The 20,347-nt window shown below is 43.7% G+C and overlaps 1 protein-coding gene across 5 annotated transcripts in view; it reads left to right on the top strand.

Moving 5' to 3' along the window:
- The window catches only part of RAD54L2 (RAD54 like 2), a 64,201-nt gene that overhangs the window by 36,340 nt on the left and 7,514 nt on the right, over positions 1–20,347 (top strand). For all 5 annotated transcript variants that reach the window (XM_068252983.1, XM_068252984.1, XM_068252985.1 and 2 more), the window contains exons 5-14: positions 1,535–1,660; positions 2,181–2,413; positions 2,776–2,958; positions 11,910–12,043; positions 12,129–12,325; positions 12,472–12,814; positions 13,981–14,158; positions 15,268–15,510; positions 18,045–18,163; positions 18,246–18,364. In XM_068252983.1, the coding sequence (XP_068109084.1) occupies positions 1,535–1,660; positions 2,181–2,413; positions 2,776–2,958; positions 11,910–12,043; positions 12,129–12,325; positions 12,472–12,814; positions 13,981–14,158; positions 15,268–15,510; positions 18,045–18,163; positions 18,246–18,364 (1,875 nt within the window). The remainder of the gene's footprint in view (positions 1–1,534; positions 1,661–2,180; positions 2,414–2,775; positions 2,959–11,909; positions 12,044–12,128; positions 12,326–12,471; positions 12,815–13,980; positions 14,159–15,267; positions 15,511–18,044; positions 18,164–18,245; positions 18,365–20,347) is intronic.

Below are 20,347 nucleotides of genomic sequence, written 5' to 3' on the forward strand. Positions count from 1 at the left end.
GCCCCCCCCCCCCGTGCGCGCCCCCGCTGCTGGCCGCTAGCCCACCGATCAGTGAAAGGGATTATAAATCCCTTTCGCTGATCGGACCCCCCCGGAGAAAAGCCGACAGCGTCTCTTCAGACGCTGCGGCTTTTCTGAGCTCTGGTCTCCTTTCTTCTGCCTGGGAGCGAGATCGATCGCTCCCAGGACTTTTTGATTCTGGCCATCTGGTGGCCAAATAGCAAATTACACCTTAAAAAAAAAGTTTTAAGAATAAACCTATAAATATATTTAAAAAAACCCTGTTTACCTCCCACACCAAAAAATACCCACATACAAGTTTAAATAAAAAAAAAAAAAAATTACAATAATAAAAAAAAAAAAAACCATAAATAGTTACCTAAGGGTCTGAACTTTTTAAATATTCATGTCAAAGGAGTATATCAATATGATTTAATAAATTATGGGCTTCTAAACAGTGATGGACGCAAAACGGAAAAAATGCACCTTTATTTCCAATTTTAAAATATTGTCGCCATACATTGTGATAGGGACATAATTTTAACGGTGAAATACCCGGGGCATATGGGCAAATACAATACGTGAGTTTTAATTATGGAGGCATGTATTATTTTAAAACTATAATGGCTGAAAACTGGGAAATAATGAATTTTTTCCATTTTTTTCTTATTCTTCCTGTTAAAATGCATTTACAGTAAGGTGGCTCTTAGCAAAATATACCACCCACAGAAAGCCTAATTGGTGGCGGAAAAAAACAAGATATAGATCAATTAATTGTGATGAGTAGTGATAAAGTTATTGGCAAATGAATGGGGGGTGAAAGTTGCTCGGATGTAAAAAAATTTCAACCCTTCGGGCTTAAGTGGTTAAAGGATACCCGAACTGAAATGTGACATAATGAGATAGACTTGTGTATGTACAGTGCCTAGCACACAAATATCTATGCTGTGTTCCTTTTTTTATTTCTCTTCCTGAAAGAGTTAAATATCAAGTATGTAAGTGGCTGACTCAGTCCTGACTCAGACAGGAAGTGACTACAGTGTGACCCTCACTGATAAGAAATTCTCCTTTTTTACCTCTTTCTTGCTCTCAGAAGCCATGTTCTGCTAGGAAAGCGTTTTATAGTTGGAATTTCTTATCAGTGAGGGTCACACTGTAGTCACTTCCTGTCTGAGTCAGGACTGAGTCAGCCACTTGCATAACTTATATTTAACTCTTTCAGGCAGAGAAAGAAAAAAAGGAACACAGCATAGTTATTTGTGTGCTTGGCACTGTACATACACATGTCTATCTCATTATGTCACATTTAAGTTCGGGTATTCTATAAAGAAAGTTCCTTCAGGACAATAAATGCCAAGGAACAGTAATCCATCCCAGTGCATTACTAGAGGGGAGACCACTGATATTCAAGGACATCTGTACATGCTCTAGATTTTCAGACAAAATAATTATGAATGATTATTTAAGCTGAGAAACATTGACGGTGTGTTGAGCGTACCTGTAAACAAGTGCTTGATATGTTTACTTTTTGCAGAGGAAATTGAGCTCCGGCCTGCAGAGGTGTCACAGATAGTGGGGAGCCAGGAGGTCATTTGTCTGGACAGCAGCAGTGCGGAAAGCGATGACGATTTTCAGAGGAAACTAGATGAGGAGAAAGATGGTGAGATACGTTTATACGTTGGGCATCGTTTGCGGACTGACATAAATTATAATAATGTGCTTCTGGGAGAAATACATTGTTTACTCGTCCCCACTACTTGTCAGTTTGTCTGTTCTCCTCCCCCCCAATATATTTTCCACAATGCTCTCCGTCCTCTTTTTTTCACTCCCTAATTCTATTTCTTTAATTCCTCATTCATCACTTTCACCATTTCCATTACTCCTCCCTATCCTATCCCCATTAACCTTTTCTTCTTTTCTTCATCTGTATTATTCATGCCATCACACGTTCCTCTTCCATGACCTTCACCTTCCTCCTCCACTATTCCTTCCTCATGTTCCTCTTCTCCATCTGTGTTCCACCAATTGGCTTTCCTCTCCTTTTGAATATGTTGAATATGACCCATCAATTTCCTTTATATGCATTCCCTATTCTTTACTCCTGCTCGCTACTCTTCACGTTTCTCCTGCCACACTCTCCTCTTCTGTATGACTTCCTCATTCTTCCTCCTCCAATACAGAAGTGATTGAGTTGAGTTCTGGAGAGGAAGAGTCCCTACAGAGTCTAGACGGCAGTGAAGCCCTTGGTGACGGTGATCATGACCTAGATACAGAGAACAGTGGTTCTCATGTCAACGATGCTTTGAATCAGCCAGACCCTATAGGCCGGGTACTTGTCAACATCAACCACCCACCCAATGAGAAGGACATCTTCCTGGCTCCTCAGTTGGCACGAGCAGTAAAACCTCATCAGGTGAGTAGAAGACCCCCATGCAACCTGTCCTAGCCAGTCTGAGAAGGTTAGGTATGAAAACATTCCTTTTTTCTGCCTCTTAATTGGATACATTGAAGCTGAATCTGCATGTGCTAAAAGAAAAGGAAATCTTCATCTTTGTTGGGAAGAAAGTATTTATTGTTGTGTTGTGGATTGGGGAGCAGACATCTTCTGTTTTTGTTTTTTTGTTTTTTTTGGTGCTGTGGGACTACAGGTAACATTGTGTAATGTTGACCTAGTTCTGGGCTTCCTTGGATTTATATCACAATCACTGAAACACCTTTTAACTCATTATTTGTGGATTTTCTACTCCGTTCATTCTTCATTCTCTGCGTTCTCAGATTGGAGGCATCCGCTTTCTGTATGATAACTTGGTGGAGTCTCTGGATCGCTTCTCCTCTAGCAGTGGCTTCGGCTGTATTCTGGCACATAGTATGGGCTTGGGAAAGACCCTGCAAGTCATCTCCTTCCTGGATGTTCTTTTCCAGCACACATCTGCCAAGACGGTGCTCGCCATTGTCCCAGTGAGTAGCCCATGAGAGTGGAAGATAGCCTTAAACCTGCACTGAAATATCTGTATGATCCTTTTCCTATTGTCACAATATCAGTATGTAGATGCAGCAGAAGCCAGTTCCAAAGATACAGCCAGTTCCAAAGATAAAGGAAATTGGCATCTTGACAAACCTGTGTGTGATGGGTTAATTCATTGATTATTTATTTATATAGGCCCAACATCTTCTGTAGCGCAGTACAATGTACAAAAACATACAATAATGGGGAACATAGATACATGAGCAATTCAACTTGCTGTACAATCGGGCCCAGAGCTAGGGATGCAAATATCAATACAATGGGTGTAGCTTGAAAAACATCACCAATACTGAAGTATGTTCATTTGATAAAATGCACAGAAACAGGATACATAAGGGGCAGGTTCCTGCCCTTGCGAGCTTACAGTCTAGAGGGTAGTGGGGTGGAGACACTGGGGGAGTAGACAAAGGGCTTGGCAAAGGAGGCAGTGAGCTGTAAATTATAGATATAGCAAATTTATAGACTTTATAAGTAAAATTGTCCACAGCGCTTATAAAGAATTATGATCTTTATTAATATAAAAATGATGCCTTGACCTTAAGCTAATAAAAATAGCACCTTCCCCTTTAAATACAAATAGCATGCAACTCTCCACTCACACAGTTCACACAAGTTCACTGCAGTGAGCATTCATGCAAAAAATATATAAAAATTGGGATCCCAGTAAAAGGTCAAAAGTCAGGTTATTACCTCCAGTTCATGCACATTTGGCTTTTGAATGTATAAAATCTCACAATGTGAGTATATTCCGTATCTCTTATGCAAAACCTTTCCTCTATTGTAGATTAGTTGCACATTGGTAATGGATACCTCCTTGTTGTCACTGTTAATATTAGTTCAAGCACATTTAAGCAGTGATTGAATATGGGTTAATACGAATATAGTCTGTATACTGCACCAGTCACTCCTTCCGTAAGCGGATCCTCTTGTTGTTACCTTCCTTCCGCCTCCAATCTCACTGGCCTCGTGGTGTATAGCGGGGGAATCAGCTGGTAGTGTTCAAATAGATGACAAGTCCGTATATGCACCGCTGCCGTCCTCTGCAGACGAACGGTCTAACAAGCGGTGATCTCGTTCCACGCTGGTCTGGGCAATCCCACAGTGACGTCACTGATTGCGTAGTTACGTTAGGACTCCAAAAAAACCCAAAGACTGACACGACAAACTATGCCTGTGCTTCCAAAAGGGATTTTTAATTTAAGTAAGAAAGTTCTGTCAGAATCTGAGATATTGATACTTAATAGAGGTTTAAAATTTGCACCTTCATCTAGGGCGAATAAATTCAATATGTTTGTGGATTTGAAAAGATTCATGAGAAAATTGTGTTTGAAAAAGCATTTTGCTAAGAATACTTGTATGAAAAAGCAGGACATAATGGAATCAAAATATTGCCATACTGATTTGAAGCCAAAATCACAATTCTTTCCAACATATGAATATAGTAAAGCAATGAGCACATTTGAAACAATGGTTTCTCAAGAAATTAAAAGGACCAACTTTGACAGTAAATATAGGGATAATTTAACTTGTGGGGAACGAAAAGCCATGAGGGCCCTAAAAGATGACAACACAATAACCATCAGACCAGCAGATAAGGGGGGTGGGGTAGTACTACAAGACTCGGAAGATTACATAAAGGAAGCTTATAGACAACTAACAGATGCTAAAACCTATAAAAGATTGAGGGGGGGATCCAACTACTATGTATACAAAGAAACTAAAAGATTTCCTGGACGAAGGAAAAAGTATGGGAATAATCACCAGGAAGGAATATGAATTTTTACTGGTAGACAAACCTAGACTGCCAGTGTATTACCATCTACCTAAAGTGCATAAGGACTTAGAGAACCCCCCAGGTCGCCCCATAATATCGGGGATAGGGTCTTTAAGTGCTAACCTATCCAAATATGTCGATGGATTTTTGCAAAAGCAGGTTGTTAAGACACCAGCATATCTAAAAGATACTTGACATTTTTTGAGAGAATTGGAACAATTTAAATGGCAAGTAGGAGATATACTCTGTACGATTGACGTGAGTTCACTATATACAGTAATTGAACATGAGAAAGGCCTACAGGCGGCCAAGCACTTTTTATTGCAGGATGAAAATTTAAAGGAGGAGCAGATAGGGTTTATATTGGAAGCTATGAATTTTATACTAAAACATAATAATTTTTATTTTGATGGAAATTATTATTTACAGTACACGGGAACGACGATGGGCACGAGGTTCGCGCCGGCGTTTGCTAATTTGTACATGGCCCACTGGGAGGAGTGTGTTCTCGACCAGTGGTCCGTGTGCCCCGGCGCGGGCCTCGTGTTCTGGCGCCGTTTCATTGATGACGCATTTTTTATATGGCGGGGGGACTCTACCTCTCTAGAAAGTTTTTTTTCGGGATATCAATCTAAATGAGTATAATCTCAAATTTACAATGGAAAACAGTATAAATAATGTGAATTTTTTGGATCTTACAGTATTTTTGGATGGTGCTGCATTACACACAAAGACTTTTTTTAAGCCAGTGGACTGTAATAGTTTCATTGACATTAACAGTTGCCATCTGGCCAGATGGCTGGTCAATGTGCCAAAAGGACAATTTTTACGTTTAAAACGTAATTGTTCCAAACCTGAAGATTTGGATAACCAAATAGAAATTCTCAGCAACCGCTTTAAAGAAAAAGGTTACGATGATGAGGCTTTAGAAAAAGCTATAAATGAGACAATGAGTGTGAATAGAGGAGAATTAATAACAGGGAAGAAATATGGGGAGAACTGGTCTGTAGATTCACCAGCATTTCTGTTTGACTACTGTGAACAGGCGTATAAAATTAAGACAATAGTGAATAAATATTGGGATATCCTGAGAGAAGATGAATATTTGAATGGATATCTTGAACAGCATCCAAAGGTTATCTTCAGGAGAAGTTCTAACATTGGTCAAACAATAGCACCTACTGTTACAAATCCGCAATTAAGAAATGGAGGAAATAGGTTCAGAAGATGTGGGGAGTGTGGTATGTGTGTGGCTACTTGTGGTATGAGAGTAACACAGGAAATATCCTCATCCTCCAGTGGAAACACATTCCCTATTAAGGGAAATTTTTCCTGCTCCACAAAAGGAGTTGTATATATGATATGTTGTCCCTGCCAAAAACAATACGTAGGGAGAACTAAAAGAGCCCTGAAAAAAAGGTTAGGGGAACATCTCTACAACATAGAGAAGGGGAATGAGAAACACCCTTTATCTGCACACTATCAGAAATTCCACAATTGCTCAATACAGGGTACGACTTTTTGCGGATTACAGAAAGTGGAGAGAGATTGGAGAGGTGGGGACTATATAAAAAGACTATCACGTACAGAATCCCTGTGGATATACTCATTGGACACTATGACTCCGAAAGGGTTAAACTGCGACTTTGAATTTTATGCTTTTTTACAATAGGTTAAATAGAATCTGTGGAAAAGTTTCTCCTTTTTCTTATAATGTGGAGAAGATTTTCTTTCTTTTTTTCCCCACTTGAATGCAAGAATTGGATGTTTTGCACATTGTGGCTGATCAGAAAGGGAAGAGGTTCACTATACAGATACGTATATACAATTTCTGAAAGGATCTATAAGGGCTTCGCAGAGCAAGCTGCTACAAAGGAAGAGTGGGCGGATCCTAGTGGTAGGAGGATCGTTCATAAGCTGGAGGAGGCATCTGATGGGCAGCTCTGAAGAAGGGAGGCGTTACCTCCCGAAACGTCAGTGTCCTAACGTAACTACGCAATCAGTGACGTCACTGTGGGATTGCCCAGACCAGCGTGGAACGAGATCACCGCTTGTTAGACCGTTCGTCTGCAGAGGACGGCAGCGGTGCATATACGGACTTGTCATCTATTTGAACACTACCAGCTGATTCCCCCGCTATACACCACGAGGCCAGTGAGATTGGAGGCGGAAGGAAGGTAACAACAAGAGGATCCGCTTACGGAAGGAGTGACTGGTGCAGTATACAGACTATATTCGTATTAACCCATATTCAATCACTGCTTAAATGTGCTTGAACTAATATTAACAGTGACAACAAGGAGGTATCCATTACCAATGTGCAACTAATCTACAATAGAGGAAAGGTTTTGCATAAGAGATACGGAATATACTCACATTGTGAGATTTTATACATTCAAAAGCCAAATGTGCATGAACTGGAGGTAATAACCTGACTTTTGACCTTTTACTGGGATCCCAATTTTTATATATTTTTTGCATGAATGCTCACTGCAGTGAACTTGTGTGAACTGTGTGAGTGGAGAGTTGCATGCTATTTGTATTTAAAGGGGAAGGTGCTATTTTATTAGCTTAAAGAGGAGCTATTAGGTATAAGGTCTCAGAGAAAATAAACACATATATCAATAGCTAAAGATTGGCTGTACTTACATTACATATGCATTTCACTGTCCACGTTTGGATTTCACAGAATTTGTATATAGTATATGCAGAGATAGATGCTCCTGACAGCTCAAGGCAGGCTCCATGTTTTTCTGTCAAATGTGTCGTCATGTCCTGCCTGCTTCCTGATCACAGATAAGCTCCTACTTGAACAACACAGTGTGCAGTGAATATTAATGAGCCATGTGGCTAGGAACAATAGCTGACTCCTGCAGAGTACTCTGCCCCGAGATTTATCAGTGCTACACGCTGGACTGATTACAAGCTTCTGTAACGTCTCATTAGCAGCCGAGGGGAGGGCCCCAGAATGCTTTGCAGTTTAGTATGCGGCTTGCGTCTTTATGGGTCTATAACAGACTTGCTGATAAGCACACATCAAAGGTAACTGAGATTTTTATCTTCACTAATGGCTTTTGAACTTTCTTCTAAACTGTTTAACACAGGAGAATAGAGGTTTAAATTAGCTTCTGCAGCCTGACAGTTACTCTTTAAGGTCAAGGCATCATTTTTATATTAATAAAGATCATAATTCTTTATAAGCGCTGTGGACAATTTTACTTATATTTTATACGAAGGTTTGGAGGATTACCAAGTCCACACAGCTGCTGACACTTCCTAAGGCGCGGATATCCCTACTTTTGCACAAATTTATAGACTGTGTCTGAGGGTACGTTTTTAAAATCTCCAGGCTTGTAGCAAGATGGACAGGCTGTGGGAGAGAGTTCCAAAGGAAAGGTGACACTCGTGAGAAGTCATGAATGCAAGAGTGAGAGGTGGTGACCAAGCTGGACAACAAGAGGGTCTCTTGGGAGGTGCAAAGTTTCTGGGAGGGATGACACCTGGAGAGTAATAAGGAAATGTATGGAGAGGATAGCCTATGTAAAGCTTTGAATGATAACGTGCTTGGACTGGATCGTTTTGGGGATTGGAAAAGAGGGGCTGCATCAGAGGCGAGTGAGGAGAGGTGCATGAGGCGAACAGAGTTCAGTAGGGACTGGAGAGGTGCCAGCCTGTTTTTGGTAGATTCCAGAGTAAGGTGTTACAGTAATCAAGATGGGAAATGATTGGAACATGTACAAGCTATTTTGTAGCCTCTTGTGTAAGGAAAGGACAGATTCTGGAGATATATTAATTCTAGTATTCAGATGTGTTTACCATGCTGGTACAACCCAGCTGTCTCTTCATGCTTGCAGGCAAGGCCATGGATTTAGGTTCAGGTCAATTCTGACTAATCTTGTAGTTATGAACCAGACCACCACCAAATGGTCCACCTTACTGGGTCTCATCATTGGTAGTTTGGTTCAGCTTGTGAAGTGCTATGTCTGTGAGGTTCTATAAAAGGAGCACATTTAGGTGAATTTCTTTGTGAATTCTCCATTCATGCTGCTGCTTCTTTTCTTTCCATTGAAGCAACTCTGATCTGTTTTTTATTTTTGTGGTAGAACAAGGACATCTGCAGGTACATTGGTACATCTGGACTGAGAAAACTTCCTGGTGTGGCAGTAACATGCTGTTAAAGCATAGGAGCCTTCAAGGGATCCTGACGTAAAAGGAATATGTAGGCTGCCCTAAACAAGGCCAGTTGCCTGGCTGTCATGCTGAGCTGTGCTGGCTTTGTGTTTGAGTCACACACCTGCAACAAGCATGCAGCCAGTGGAGTCAGGCCAGAGTCTAAGCATCTGATCAGCCTTCTCATTCTGGGCCAGTGACTTTTATAGTATTAGAGGCACAGCAGCACAGAATCAGGCAACTGGCATTATTAGAGAACGAAGCTGGCAGCCTCTGTATTTACTAACAGTTGCACCCACGTTGTGTTACTGTCTGCAACACGCACAGGGCTTTGGAGTTGGAGTAGTTTTGGGTGCCTGGAGTCAGTGATTTCATAAACTGAGGAGTCGGGAGTCACAATTCACATAACCTGATTAACCACTTCACCACTGAGGGGTTTTACCCCCTGACCACCAGAGCAATTTTCACCTTTCAGCGCTCTTTCCATTCATTCGTCTATAACTTTATTATTACTTATCGCAATGAAATGAACTATATCTTGTTTTTTTCGCCACCAATTAGGCTTTCTTTAGGTGGGACATTATGCCAAGAATTTTATTCTAAATGTGTTTTAATGGGGAAATAGGAAAAAATGTGGGAAAAAAATGTTATTTTTCAGTTTTCGGCCATTATAGTTTTTAAATAAAGCATGCTACTGTAATTAAAACCCATGAAATGTATTAACCCATTTGTCCCGGTTATAAAACCATTTAAATTATGTCCCTATCACAATGTTTGGCGACAATATTTTATTTGGAAATAAAGGTGCATTTTTTTCAGTTTTGCATCCATCCCTAATTACAAGCCCGCAGTTTATAAAGTAACAGTGTTATACCCTCTTGACATAAATATTTAAAAAGTTCAGTCCCTAAGGTAACTATTTATGTTTTTTTTTATTGTATTTTTTTTTTTTTTTTAATTACAAAAAAAAAATAAAAATTGGGGAGTGTGGGAGGTAATGAGTTAATTTATTGTGTAAATGTAATGTTTGTATATGTAAAATGCTTTTAGGGTGTAGTTTACTATTTGGCCACAAGATGGCCACAGTGAGTCTGTTTACATGCGACCTGTAAGCGTCCGGAAGGACGCTTACAGGAAGCAGTAGAAGGCTGGGAGACTCACAATGATCTCGCTGTTTCTGAAAGAGGCAGCAGATCATTGCGGGGGCTTAGATCAACGAACTGGAATGGATTTTCCCGTTCATTGATCTCCGGGCGAGCGGGCGGCGGCGTGCACGAGCGGCGGGTGCGCGCGCACGAGCGGCAGGAGCGCGGACAGCGCCGGTAGCGCGGAAGGTACGGATTTCTCCGTCCCTGGTTTTTTAGGAGGGAAAAAAGGGGCGGAGAAATCCGTACGCGTGGGTGTAAAGTGTTTAATATTTAGAAAACACAAGAATAATTACTATCTGCAGTGTGTATATTATAAAATATAACTTTTATTAATATAATTAAAATAAATTCATATGCCTAATTGACCTAACTGAGGTAGGTTACAAAATCAATGATCAGATATTAAAGAGGTTCTGTGGGGGTTCCTGAGGAGAAAAACTGCCACTTACCTTGGGCTTCTATCAGCCACCTGCAGTGGTAATGTCCCACGCCGACCTCCTCCCATCCGCCGTTCCCCGCAGCCGGCACCGGGCTATTATTCGGCTGTCACACAGACGAATAATGCGCGTTGCCGCGCCTCCGCTCGCGTCATCTGAGGCTTACTGCGCAGGCGCAGCACAACGGAGCCTTGTACTGCGCTTGCGCAGTAAGCTTCCGATGACGCAGGCGGAAGCGAGCGGGTGCGCGGCCACTGTAGCGCAGCCGCAGTTGGATTCCATGCCGCGCTAGACCGGGGCCGGCGGCGGAGAACGGCAGATGAGAGGACGGCGCCGTGGGACATTACCGCTGCAGGGGGGCTGATAGACGCCCAAGGTAAGTGTCTGTTTTCCTCCTTAATAACCCGTAACAGAACTCCTTTAATCATTTGTAAACATACATCTAATCAACCTATTCCTCACTAAGATTGCTAAAGTGCTATAAAGAAACCCCCCACCACCAATCCGACATGTTTCAGCTCCCCATTTGGAGCCGTCGTCAGGGAATAAAGTGCTAAGTGCTAGGGTGCAAGGTGCATATCTTATAAATTAACAATCATAACATATAGAAAACAATAAATGAGAGCTGTGCTCTCTAGCTCAGTCAGGCAAGGGAGTCAGTCAGATCACACGCACGCCCTACTTACTTTATCTGTATATGCCATTATTCACTCTGTGCAGCATTTTCTTCTTGGTGTCCTTGACTCCCAGTAATTTTTTTTTTTTTTTGTCACTGGGAGCTGTGGGGTAGAGGGTATTTCTTAATGTATAAGTGATGTTATGGGCCAGCACCCTCTATGTCAGGGCTGTCCAAATAGCGGCTCGTGGGCTGCATCTGACCCTCGAGAGCTCTTGCCACTCTGTCTGCTGTCTTTCCCCATTCTATCTCTAGTTCTGCCACGCCCACCTCTTTCTCCACTCTGCTCCAGTCTCCAAAGCCAGAATGTTGCTGCTCCGCCCCCTCTTGACCAAGGCTCCTGGCAGCTTGGCCCTCCATGTCCATGAAGTTGGACAGCACTAATCTATGCTATAGTCCTTGGCCCTCCATGTCCATGAAGTTGGACAGCACTAATATATGCTATAGTCTTAATAATACGTTTTATTTTAAAATAGGTTGAGTTATGGTGTCTCTGCCCTTCAAATGGCGATAGCATGCTTATTTAACAGTGTTAAAACTTGCACTAAAACTGAAAAATTACTTTTCCCCCGTGAGAGAATGCAGACTTTTAATTTTGGGCAAAGTGTTACTATAAAATCTGATATCGATGTGACTGCGCAGCTGCCATTATCCCTCACACGGTGTTTCTCCATTGCAGGTAAACACTCTACAGAACTGGCTTGCTGAATTTAACATTTGGCTTCCATCACCAGAGTCTCTGCCTCCTGACAATGACCCTGAGCTCCTCTGTCCACGCTCCTTCAAGGTCCATACCCTGAACGATGAACACAAGTATGTAATCTTGCTTCTGGGAAATGTTGACTAAACTCCAGTTATAGCCAGTGCAGATATGTGATGGGGGTCTGTGTCTTTCTAGAACTACAGCTGCACGGGCTAAAGTGATAAACGCCTGGACGGCAAATGGCGGTGTCTTGTTAATGGGCTACGAAATGTACCGCCTGCTGTCTCTCAAGAAATCTTTCACTGTGGGAAGAAAGAAGAAAAGCAAGAAGGCGGCAGGCCCAGTAATCATTGACCTGGATGAGGAAGACCGCCAACAAGAGATGTTGAAAGGTAAGTGGCACCAAATGGAGCTGTAGTTACAAGGTTTCTGGGGTTTGGCCAGTGACTACAGCTTTGAAGCCTTTACATTATAAGACTGCTGTTAATGGGAAATTCGTTAAAAGGTCTTGATTTATCCATCATCTCTCCGTCCACAGGAATAGAGAAAGCATTGGCCCGGCCTGGCCCGGACGTTGTCATATGTGATGAAGGTCACCGAATTAAGAACTGTCATGCCAGCACCTCTCAAGCCCTAAAGAGCATTCGATCGCGAAGGCGGGTGGTGTTAACTGGTTACCCGCTGCAGAACAACCTCATTGAGTACTGGTGCATGGTGGACTTTGTGCGTCCTGATTTTCTTGGGACACGGCAGGAGTTCAGCAATATGTTCGAGAGGCCCATCCTAAACGGACAATGTATAGACAGTACTCCCCAAGACAAGCGGCTGATGAGATACCGAAGCCACGTCCTTCATAGCCTGCTAGAGGGCTTTGTACAAAGGTAATTACACTGACCTGTGTGTAGACATTTGTGGGAAAAAGGTACCATGATGTATCAAGAAAAGATTTCAAATATTGTACTCCAGCCAATCCAGTTTTGGAGCCAAAACTAATAGTGATTGGTGGATTCTTGAGTTAAACCAACTTTACCTTTCAGGGACTCTAGTGGTGAGATCTGAGTTCCCAGGTCTGCACATCTGCCGTGCCCATCACAAGGGACTTCCCTAGCTATCTTCTACATGTATTTTATAATATGGAGAATATATGGGCAGGCGGTGTCTAAGGGCTGTTACAAATTACAAACTATGACAAAAAATCTCACTGCTGTAGTCTGCAGAAAAACAGGTTATATTTTGGACTCCATACAGCCGTTGCCATTTTAGGGTAGCCAAACTCTATGATGATGAGACAATGCAGAATTAGATCTCGCTGACTTTCTTTACATGTAGTGTCCTATGCTATAGTGCTGATCCTCTGATGTTTAGTGTATGGTAGTGACTGGGCCATGCAGGTCTGGTGTGGTGACCTCACTGTGATGTGTTCTGTCTGAATGCATCTTCCATGTAATTGATTGAATAATAAAGTTGGTCAGCATTATAGTGAGGAAGCTCACGTTTTGGAGATGGTTCACTCGGGCTTCTGCGGAATGGCAGGCAGTGACTCGTTTTGATGATGCTAAGCTTTTTTCTGCTACCAAGCAGATAAGCATTCGGTATTGGTTTCCAGACGTTCCATTGTCGCGTTTTGGAGCCTTATAGGGGACACGGAAACACCTCTGACATTGGACGCTACATAGACGAGGTAGTGGGATCTACCGCAGGGTTTACGGGAACACCAAAATCTGTCATTTAAAAAAACGCTTTTATTCATTTAAATGGAACAGTGTTGGATTCCTTTCAAGTGATGCTTTTGTTGGCCACTGAAACCCCCCCCCCCCCCCATTTACCTCCCTTGTGAACCAGCTCTTGCAAAGGTGATCAGTGGTTACAGCCTCCACATTCTTCTCCTGCCACATCTCCTTGAGAGGGACCTGATAGCACAAAGGTTCAGTAGTGTCCTCTTCCAGATGGATTGAATTGTGGCTTCTGGGATTCTCCTTGCCTGGCTTCCTGTTGATGTTCTCCTGTGATTGGTGTGGCTCTCTCACCTTCTTTCTCCTCTGTATAGGCGGGGACACACTGTTTTGAAAGTCCAGCTTCCATCCAAAGAAGAACATGTGATCCTTGTCCGTCTGTCCCGCATCCAGCGGGCGCTCTACACTGAATTCATGAACAGATTCCGGGACGCAGGGAATAGCGGGTGGCTCGGTCTCAATCCTCTGAAGGCCTTCTGCGTTTGCTGTAAGGTGAGCGAACACTGAGATCCTTAACAATAGTTATGTTGTATGCTGGGACTTTGTCATTGATGTTAAAGGGAACCAGAGACGAAGTATAGCTGAAAAATTAAAGATGTTATACATACCTGGGGCTTCCTCCAGCCCCATAAGCCTGGATCGCTCCCATGCCGCCATCTTCCACTGCCTCTATCGCCGGTACCGGGTCCCGTCACTTCTGCCAGATGCGACCAGTTGTACGCATGCGCAGGGGCTCCCTCCCGCTCTGTACGCATGCGCCTGCGCAGTACAGAGGGAGCGCACTGCGCTTGCGTCGACTGGCCGAAATTACAGGACCCGGTACTAGTGGACAGAGGCAGCAGAGGACGGCGGCGTGGGAGCGATCCAGGCTGAGGGGCTGGAGGAAGCCCCAGGTATGTATACATTTAGTATCATCTTCGTCTCTGGGTCTCTTTAAATAGACGTTATATGTACAATTTGTATGTAACCTGATCTACTTTATTATCTTTATTAACTGCTACCCCTTCCAGTCTGTTTTTTATTTCATTCAAATCTTGCTTCCTTTTTAATTTAAAGGAATCCAGCCAAGTATCTGTCTTGTCCAATCAAAACACTATTATCAAAATCTGTCTAATGACAATCCTGTATAAAGAAGACAGACCTGATGGGAGACTAAGTCTCAATTGCCCTCCAGTGTGCTCCCAGGGGTGTAGTGGAGCAGTGGCACAGCATAGCCTTGGAATGGCCTCCTCCATGCTGCTTTTTGGGAGAGGGGCAAGGCATGCATACCACTCACCCTCTCCACTCAGAGTGATTTTGAGGTGCAGAGCATGACTGTAACAGCCACTAACCTCCCTCCCTCTCCCATGCTTTAATATGGAAGGGTATAGCCATGGCAAAGAATGAGGAGGATGCAACCAGGTTGGGGGGTCATCTGATCTGAAGCTTGGAGGTTGTGGCATAGAGTGATGCCAAGCTGCCACTCTACAGCCCTCCAAATTTAGTCTGGGTAGGGAAGTGTTGCTATGACATGGCATGTGTATAACCAGTAGCCTGACTGGTGTGAGAGGCAGCAGCTCAGGCCTTTTTTTTTTTTTTTCTTAATATGTTTATCATTTTAGATATGGAACCATCCGGACGTGCTTTATGAAGCTCTCCAGAAAGAGAATCTCGCCAATGAGCAAGATCTGGATGTAGATGATATAGCTACCAACACCAGATGCCAGTCACAAAGCAACAAAGTGAAGCTGGAGCCTGGAGGACTGGGGGGCTTTATGGGAGAAGCAGCCAATAGTAAGCTGCTACAGGGTATGCCCCAGAACCCCAGCCAGGAGAAAGCCAATCAAGTTGTCACCTATGAGTGGGTAAGTGTTCAGTGCCAATAGATGCTCTGACAGGACATGCTGATAGCATTAAAGATGATGTGCACCAATATACCATATTTTTCAGCATAGAAGACGCTCCAGACTATAAGAAGCACCTAGGTTTAGAGGGCAAAAACCAGGGTAAAAAATATATACTAAACCTGGTGCGCCCATGGTCCAGGAGCGTCATGTAGATGTTCTTCCCCAATTGTTGTGTCCTCCTGTGCCCTCTTATGTCCACTGTGTCCCTTCTGTCCCCATGTCCTCCGTTGCTCCCCCATGTGTTCCGTCCTTGTGTCCTCTCTTGCTCCCTTTCTGTGCCCCCCCCCCCCCCCTTCTGTACCTTTGTGTCCTCCTTAAATGGAAATGTTTAACAGAGGCACCACAGTAGTATAAAAATGATTAAAATCCATTTAAGAAGAGGTAGTAGTGGACTACTAGAAGGCGCTTGGCTCTTACACTGACCCTATTGTTACTGCTCTGTTAAGCAGGATCACACCTGCACAATGCGTTACATGCTTGGAGTATTGTGAATAAATTGTTGTTTAAACCAACTATTTTTGGTGTCTATTTAGAAGAGGTAAGTCCACCACTACCTCCTTAACACTAACTTTGCACAGTTGGTCACAGGTGACTGGGATTAATATTCAGAAAAGTGGGTGGAGCCTACAAAAATGAATCGAACTTCACCTATTGCTTTTCAAGAGGAATATTTAATTGCTGCAATTCTTGCACTGTTATTGGCACAGGCCTCAAACCTGGTACAGTTGGTCATTGGGTGACTGGGGTTCAAATTCAGAAAAGGGGGTGGAGCCACAAACAGCCAATCAGATTTTTTTCATTTCAATGCAAATTATTGATGTCAAAGACCGCAAAGCTCACAAACTTGGTCATTGAGTAATTGTGTGTTAGGGTTAGAAAAAGTGGGCGGAGCCAACACCAGCCAAATACATACCCGGGCTACGCCGGGCAATCAGCGAGTACACTATATTGGGCTCTCATTGTTTGTATGTTTTTGTTTTGTTTTTTACTTGTGTCCTCCTTGGCTCCCCTTATGTTCTCCCTAGCTCCTCACAGCCCCCATGTCCTCCTCCTTGGCTTCCCTTCTGTCTCTCTCCTTGGCCCCCCACTTCTGTTCCTCCAGTGTCCTCCTGAGAACCCCTTCTGTCCCCGTGTTGTCCTCTGCTCCAGCTGGGGCAACATGGTGTTTTGTTCCTTCTCTGTCTATTCAAAGAAGCTAGGGCGTAGACAAGAGGTGGGTTGTTTGGTGTGGGTGGAGTTTTAGTTTGGCAGGAGCTTTCAACGCCCTTTCATGCACACTGCCATCAGGGGCCCTGCCTTTTAAAGAGAGTCTGAAGCCAGATTAAAAATGGCTTTTTAGCTTATATTCAGCAGGGGCATGTTTGCCCCTGCTAAAACGCCGCTGTCCCGTGGCATAACGAGGGGTGTTTACCCCCCAAATCCCCCCTGCTACCTCCGGGGAGCACTTCCGTGTGAGGCAGGGCTATGAGCTGCAGCCCTGCCTCACACGCGTCTATCAGCGGCAGATCTCTGCCTTTCCCCCGCCCCTCTCAGTCTGCCTTCGCTGAGAGAAGCGGGCGAAAGGCGGAGATCCGCCGCTGACAGACGCGTGTGAGGCAGGGCTGCAGCTCATAGCCCTGCCTCACACGGAAGCGCACAGGATAGCAAAATCCACGACCAAGTTGGTCGTGGATTTTGCAGGGGGGGTTTGGGGGAGTAAAGACCCCTCGCTATGCCGCGGGATAGCGGCGTTTTAGCAGGGGCAAGGATGCCCCTGCTGAATATAAGGTAAAAAGCCATTTTTAATCTGGCTTCAGACTCTCTTTAACTCTTTTTAGGTAGACAAGAAATTACATCAGTATTGTTTTCAACTGTCATTATGGACTTTGTGAACAGATGTCTGTATCCAGAGGTCATAAGTAGGTGGTCCAACTTAATTTCCCAGAACGTCATTTCGGACAGCACCCCTGGATGAGACTTGTCTCCCTCCCCACTGTGGACAGGAAACTGTTAAAAGAAGAATTTGCATAAGCAATAGGCAGCCACATATAAGATACTACACCTGCCACAGTACCTCAGTTTAGTTTCCTGTCCCGGACGGGATGCATGGGAGAGGTCTCCAAGAGTGCCATCCATGTCAGGCGGCAGGGGCAGCGTTTTCCAGGGCTCCAAGCAGCGCTGTTCAGTGAACAGTCGGAGCTCTGCAGCGTGGAGGAGGCTTCTCCATTGGAGGCAGCAACTTTATGCACGCAGGTGCGTGCATTGGAGAGAGTTCACTTCCGGTTGAACTAGAGGTAGTCACGCGCTGGCGTCCCGCGTGATCTGAAGTCTGAAAACTGTATTTGGGCTTCATAACCAACTCACTCCACTAGGGTGGTTTTTCCCTTGTGTTCTGTTTCATATGTCAGAGATTGCAAATTAGTTGTTGAGGTAGTAAATCTCAGCACCAGGGACAGAAACAGTGAAAAACAAATATCCAGCAAGTCTGATCGCTCACTCTCTGATTACTTTAGGCAAACGATATTCTGGCCGACTACCAGCCAGGCGTGCTGCAGAATTCCCCTAAAATGGTTCTGCTGTTCCACTTGATTGAGGAAAGCATGAAGCTGGGGGACAAGATCCTGGTCTTCAGGTAAGCAGTCATCTGCCTCTGCTGATTAACCTCTATAACAATAATCTGTATAGCTGGGACTAATCGACCCGTCTCCCCACAGTCAGAGCCTCTCTACACTTTCTATCATTGAGGAATTTCTAGCCAAGAGGCCAATGCCGCGCAGGCCTGGAAGTGAAGACCAGGAGTATCGCACGTGGGTCCGAAATCTCAACTATTATCGTAAGTAACCCTGCATAAAGGGGAATCTGAAATCTGTATTTGTATTGTTAAGCATGTGCAATGACTGTCACCTGTTTGGATTGACACTTGATCTATAGGGTGACTGTGCAAGGCCCTAGCACTGTACAGATGCATCTTTAGCTACAGGTGAGTGAAAGCTTTTTCACAATGCACTGCTATGGAAAAACCGCATACCACTGCATTAAGTGTAAAAGGACCCTTAGGCCACATACACACATCAGACCATAGTCTTTTGAAAATGAAAGATCACAGACCAATTTTACCCCCTTCCATGTAGTATGAGAGCCATACTCTACACAGTCTATTCTATGGAGCTGAACTCCCCATCAGATAAAAATCTTTGCAAGATGCTGCACACACAGATGCTGTACAGACACAAAAGATCAGTATCTGCAAAAGATCTGTTCCTGCCAAAGATCCGTTCCTGCAAAATGCATTCATAGTCTATGAGATCTGCAGATCATCATACACACCTTGTTTAACTGACATTCATCTGCAGATCAGACAATCATCTGCAGATCTGAAAATCCATCCTGGTGGATCTGATCTGCAGATGAATGTCTGTTAAACAAGGTGTGCATGATGATCTGCAGATATCATAAACTATGAACGGATCTTTTGCAGGAACGGATCTTTTGCAGGAACAGATTTTTTGCAGATACTGATCGTTTGAATGTCTACAGCATCTTTGTGTGCAGCATCTTGCAAAGATTTTTGTCTGATGGGGAGTTCAGCTCCATAGAATAGACTGTGTAGAGTATGGCTCTCATACTACATGGAAGGGGGTAAAATTGGTCTGTGATCTTTCATTTTTCAAAGACTATGGTCTGATGTGTGTAATGAGCCTTTAGTCTAGCATGCATACAAGGCTTTGGTCCCATAGAGATTATATTAAAGGAAACCTGAGACTAATGGGGAAAAATGTATGCATACCTTGGGTCGCGTGCGCAGGCCCAATTTTGCGTCTGCCCCTGGGAGGTTTCTGTGCCATCTGAGCGCAATGGGGGAGCTGCGCCAATTGGGGCAGACTGGTGCATTTACCGGGCTGCCTTGCAGGGAGGATCCAGGTGGCCTGGGAAGACGACGAGGGACCGATCAGCCTGAAGGGGACCAGAGAAAGCCCCAGGTATGTATACATTTTTTTTTTACTTTACTCATCTCGGTTACACTTTAAAGACGTAATAGTCTGATAGAGAGAGGGAACGATAAAGAGCGGCCAATGCGCAATGCTCCTATTCAGATAGCAGCACTATCCGTGTTAATCTGCTGGTTTTAGAAATCCTGACGGCTTGGCAGATGTTAAATTATAAGGCTGTAGACACACTATGAGCGCTTTCTCTGAGTGCTTTTCTGACCATCAGAGCTTTCTAAGTGTTTTTTTTTTTAAATGTTCCCATTGACTTGCATTAAAATTGTGGTAAAACTGCCGCAATCATGATTTTTTGAAATGGCAATTTTTACTGCGATTTTAATGCAAGTCGATGGGACCATTTTTTTAAAAACTCAGAAAGCTCTGATGGTCAGATAAACCCTCTTAATAGCGCTCGTAGGGCTTGATTCACAAAGCGGTGCTAACCTACTTAGCACGCCTAAAGTAGTTTAGGCGTGATAACCTTTGCACTAGTAGGTTAGCACCGTTTTCAGGAATAAAACTCGCACGCAAAGTCCGGTGCGTGCAGAAAGTTACATATGGTTTAATGGGCGCACAAAACTTTGAGCGTGGGAATTTCGCATGAGTTTGTTTTTATCACACCTAAACTGAGTTTAGGCGTGATAAAGGGCTTTTCACCAGCGTGCCAACAGTTTGCACCGCTTTGTGAATCAAGCCCATAGTGTGTCTACATCCTAAATCTCATCATGTGCCCCCAGTGATAAGTCTTAATAATAACAGTACATGGAGACTGAACAGCCACGCATTGGCTCTAGAGCTGACCTTATAGCAGCAGTGGATGAATTGCTCTG

Source organism: Hyperolius riggenbachi, chromosome 9 (assembly GCF_040937935.1).
Source record: "Hyperolius riggenbachi isolate aHypRig1 chromosome 9, aHypRig1.pri, whole genome shotgun sequence".
In the NCBI taxonomy this organism is placed as follows: Eukaryota; Metazoa; Chordata; class Amphibia; order Anura; family Hyperoliidae; genus Hyperolius; species Hyperolius riggenbachi.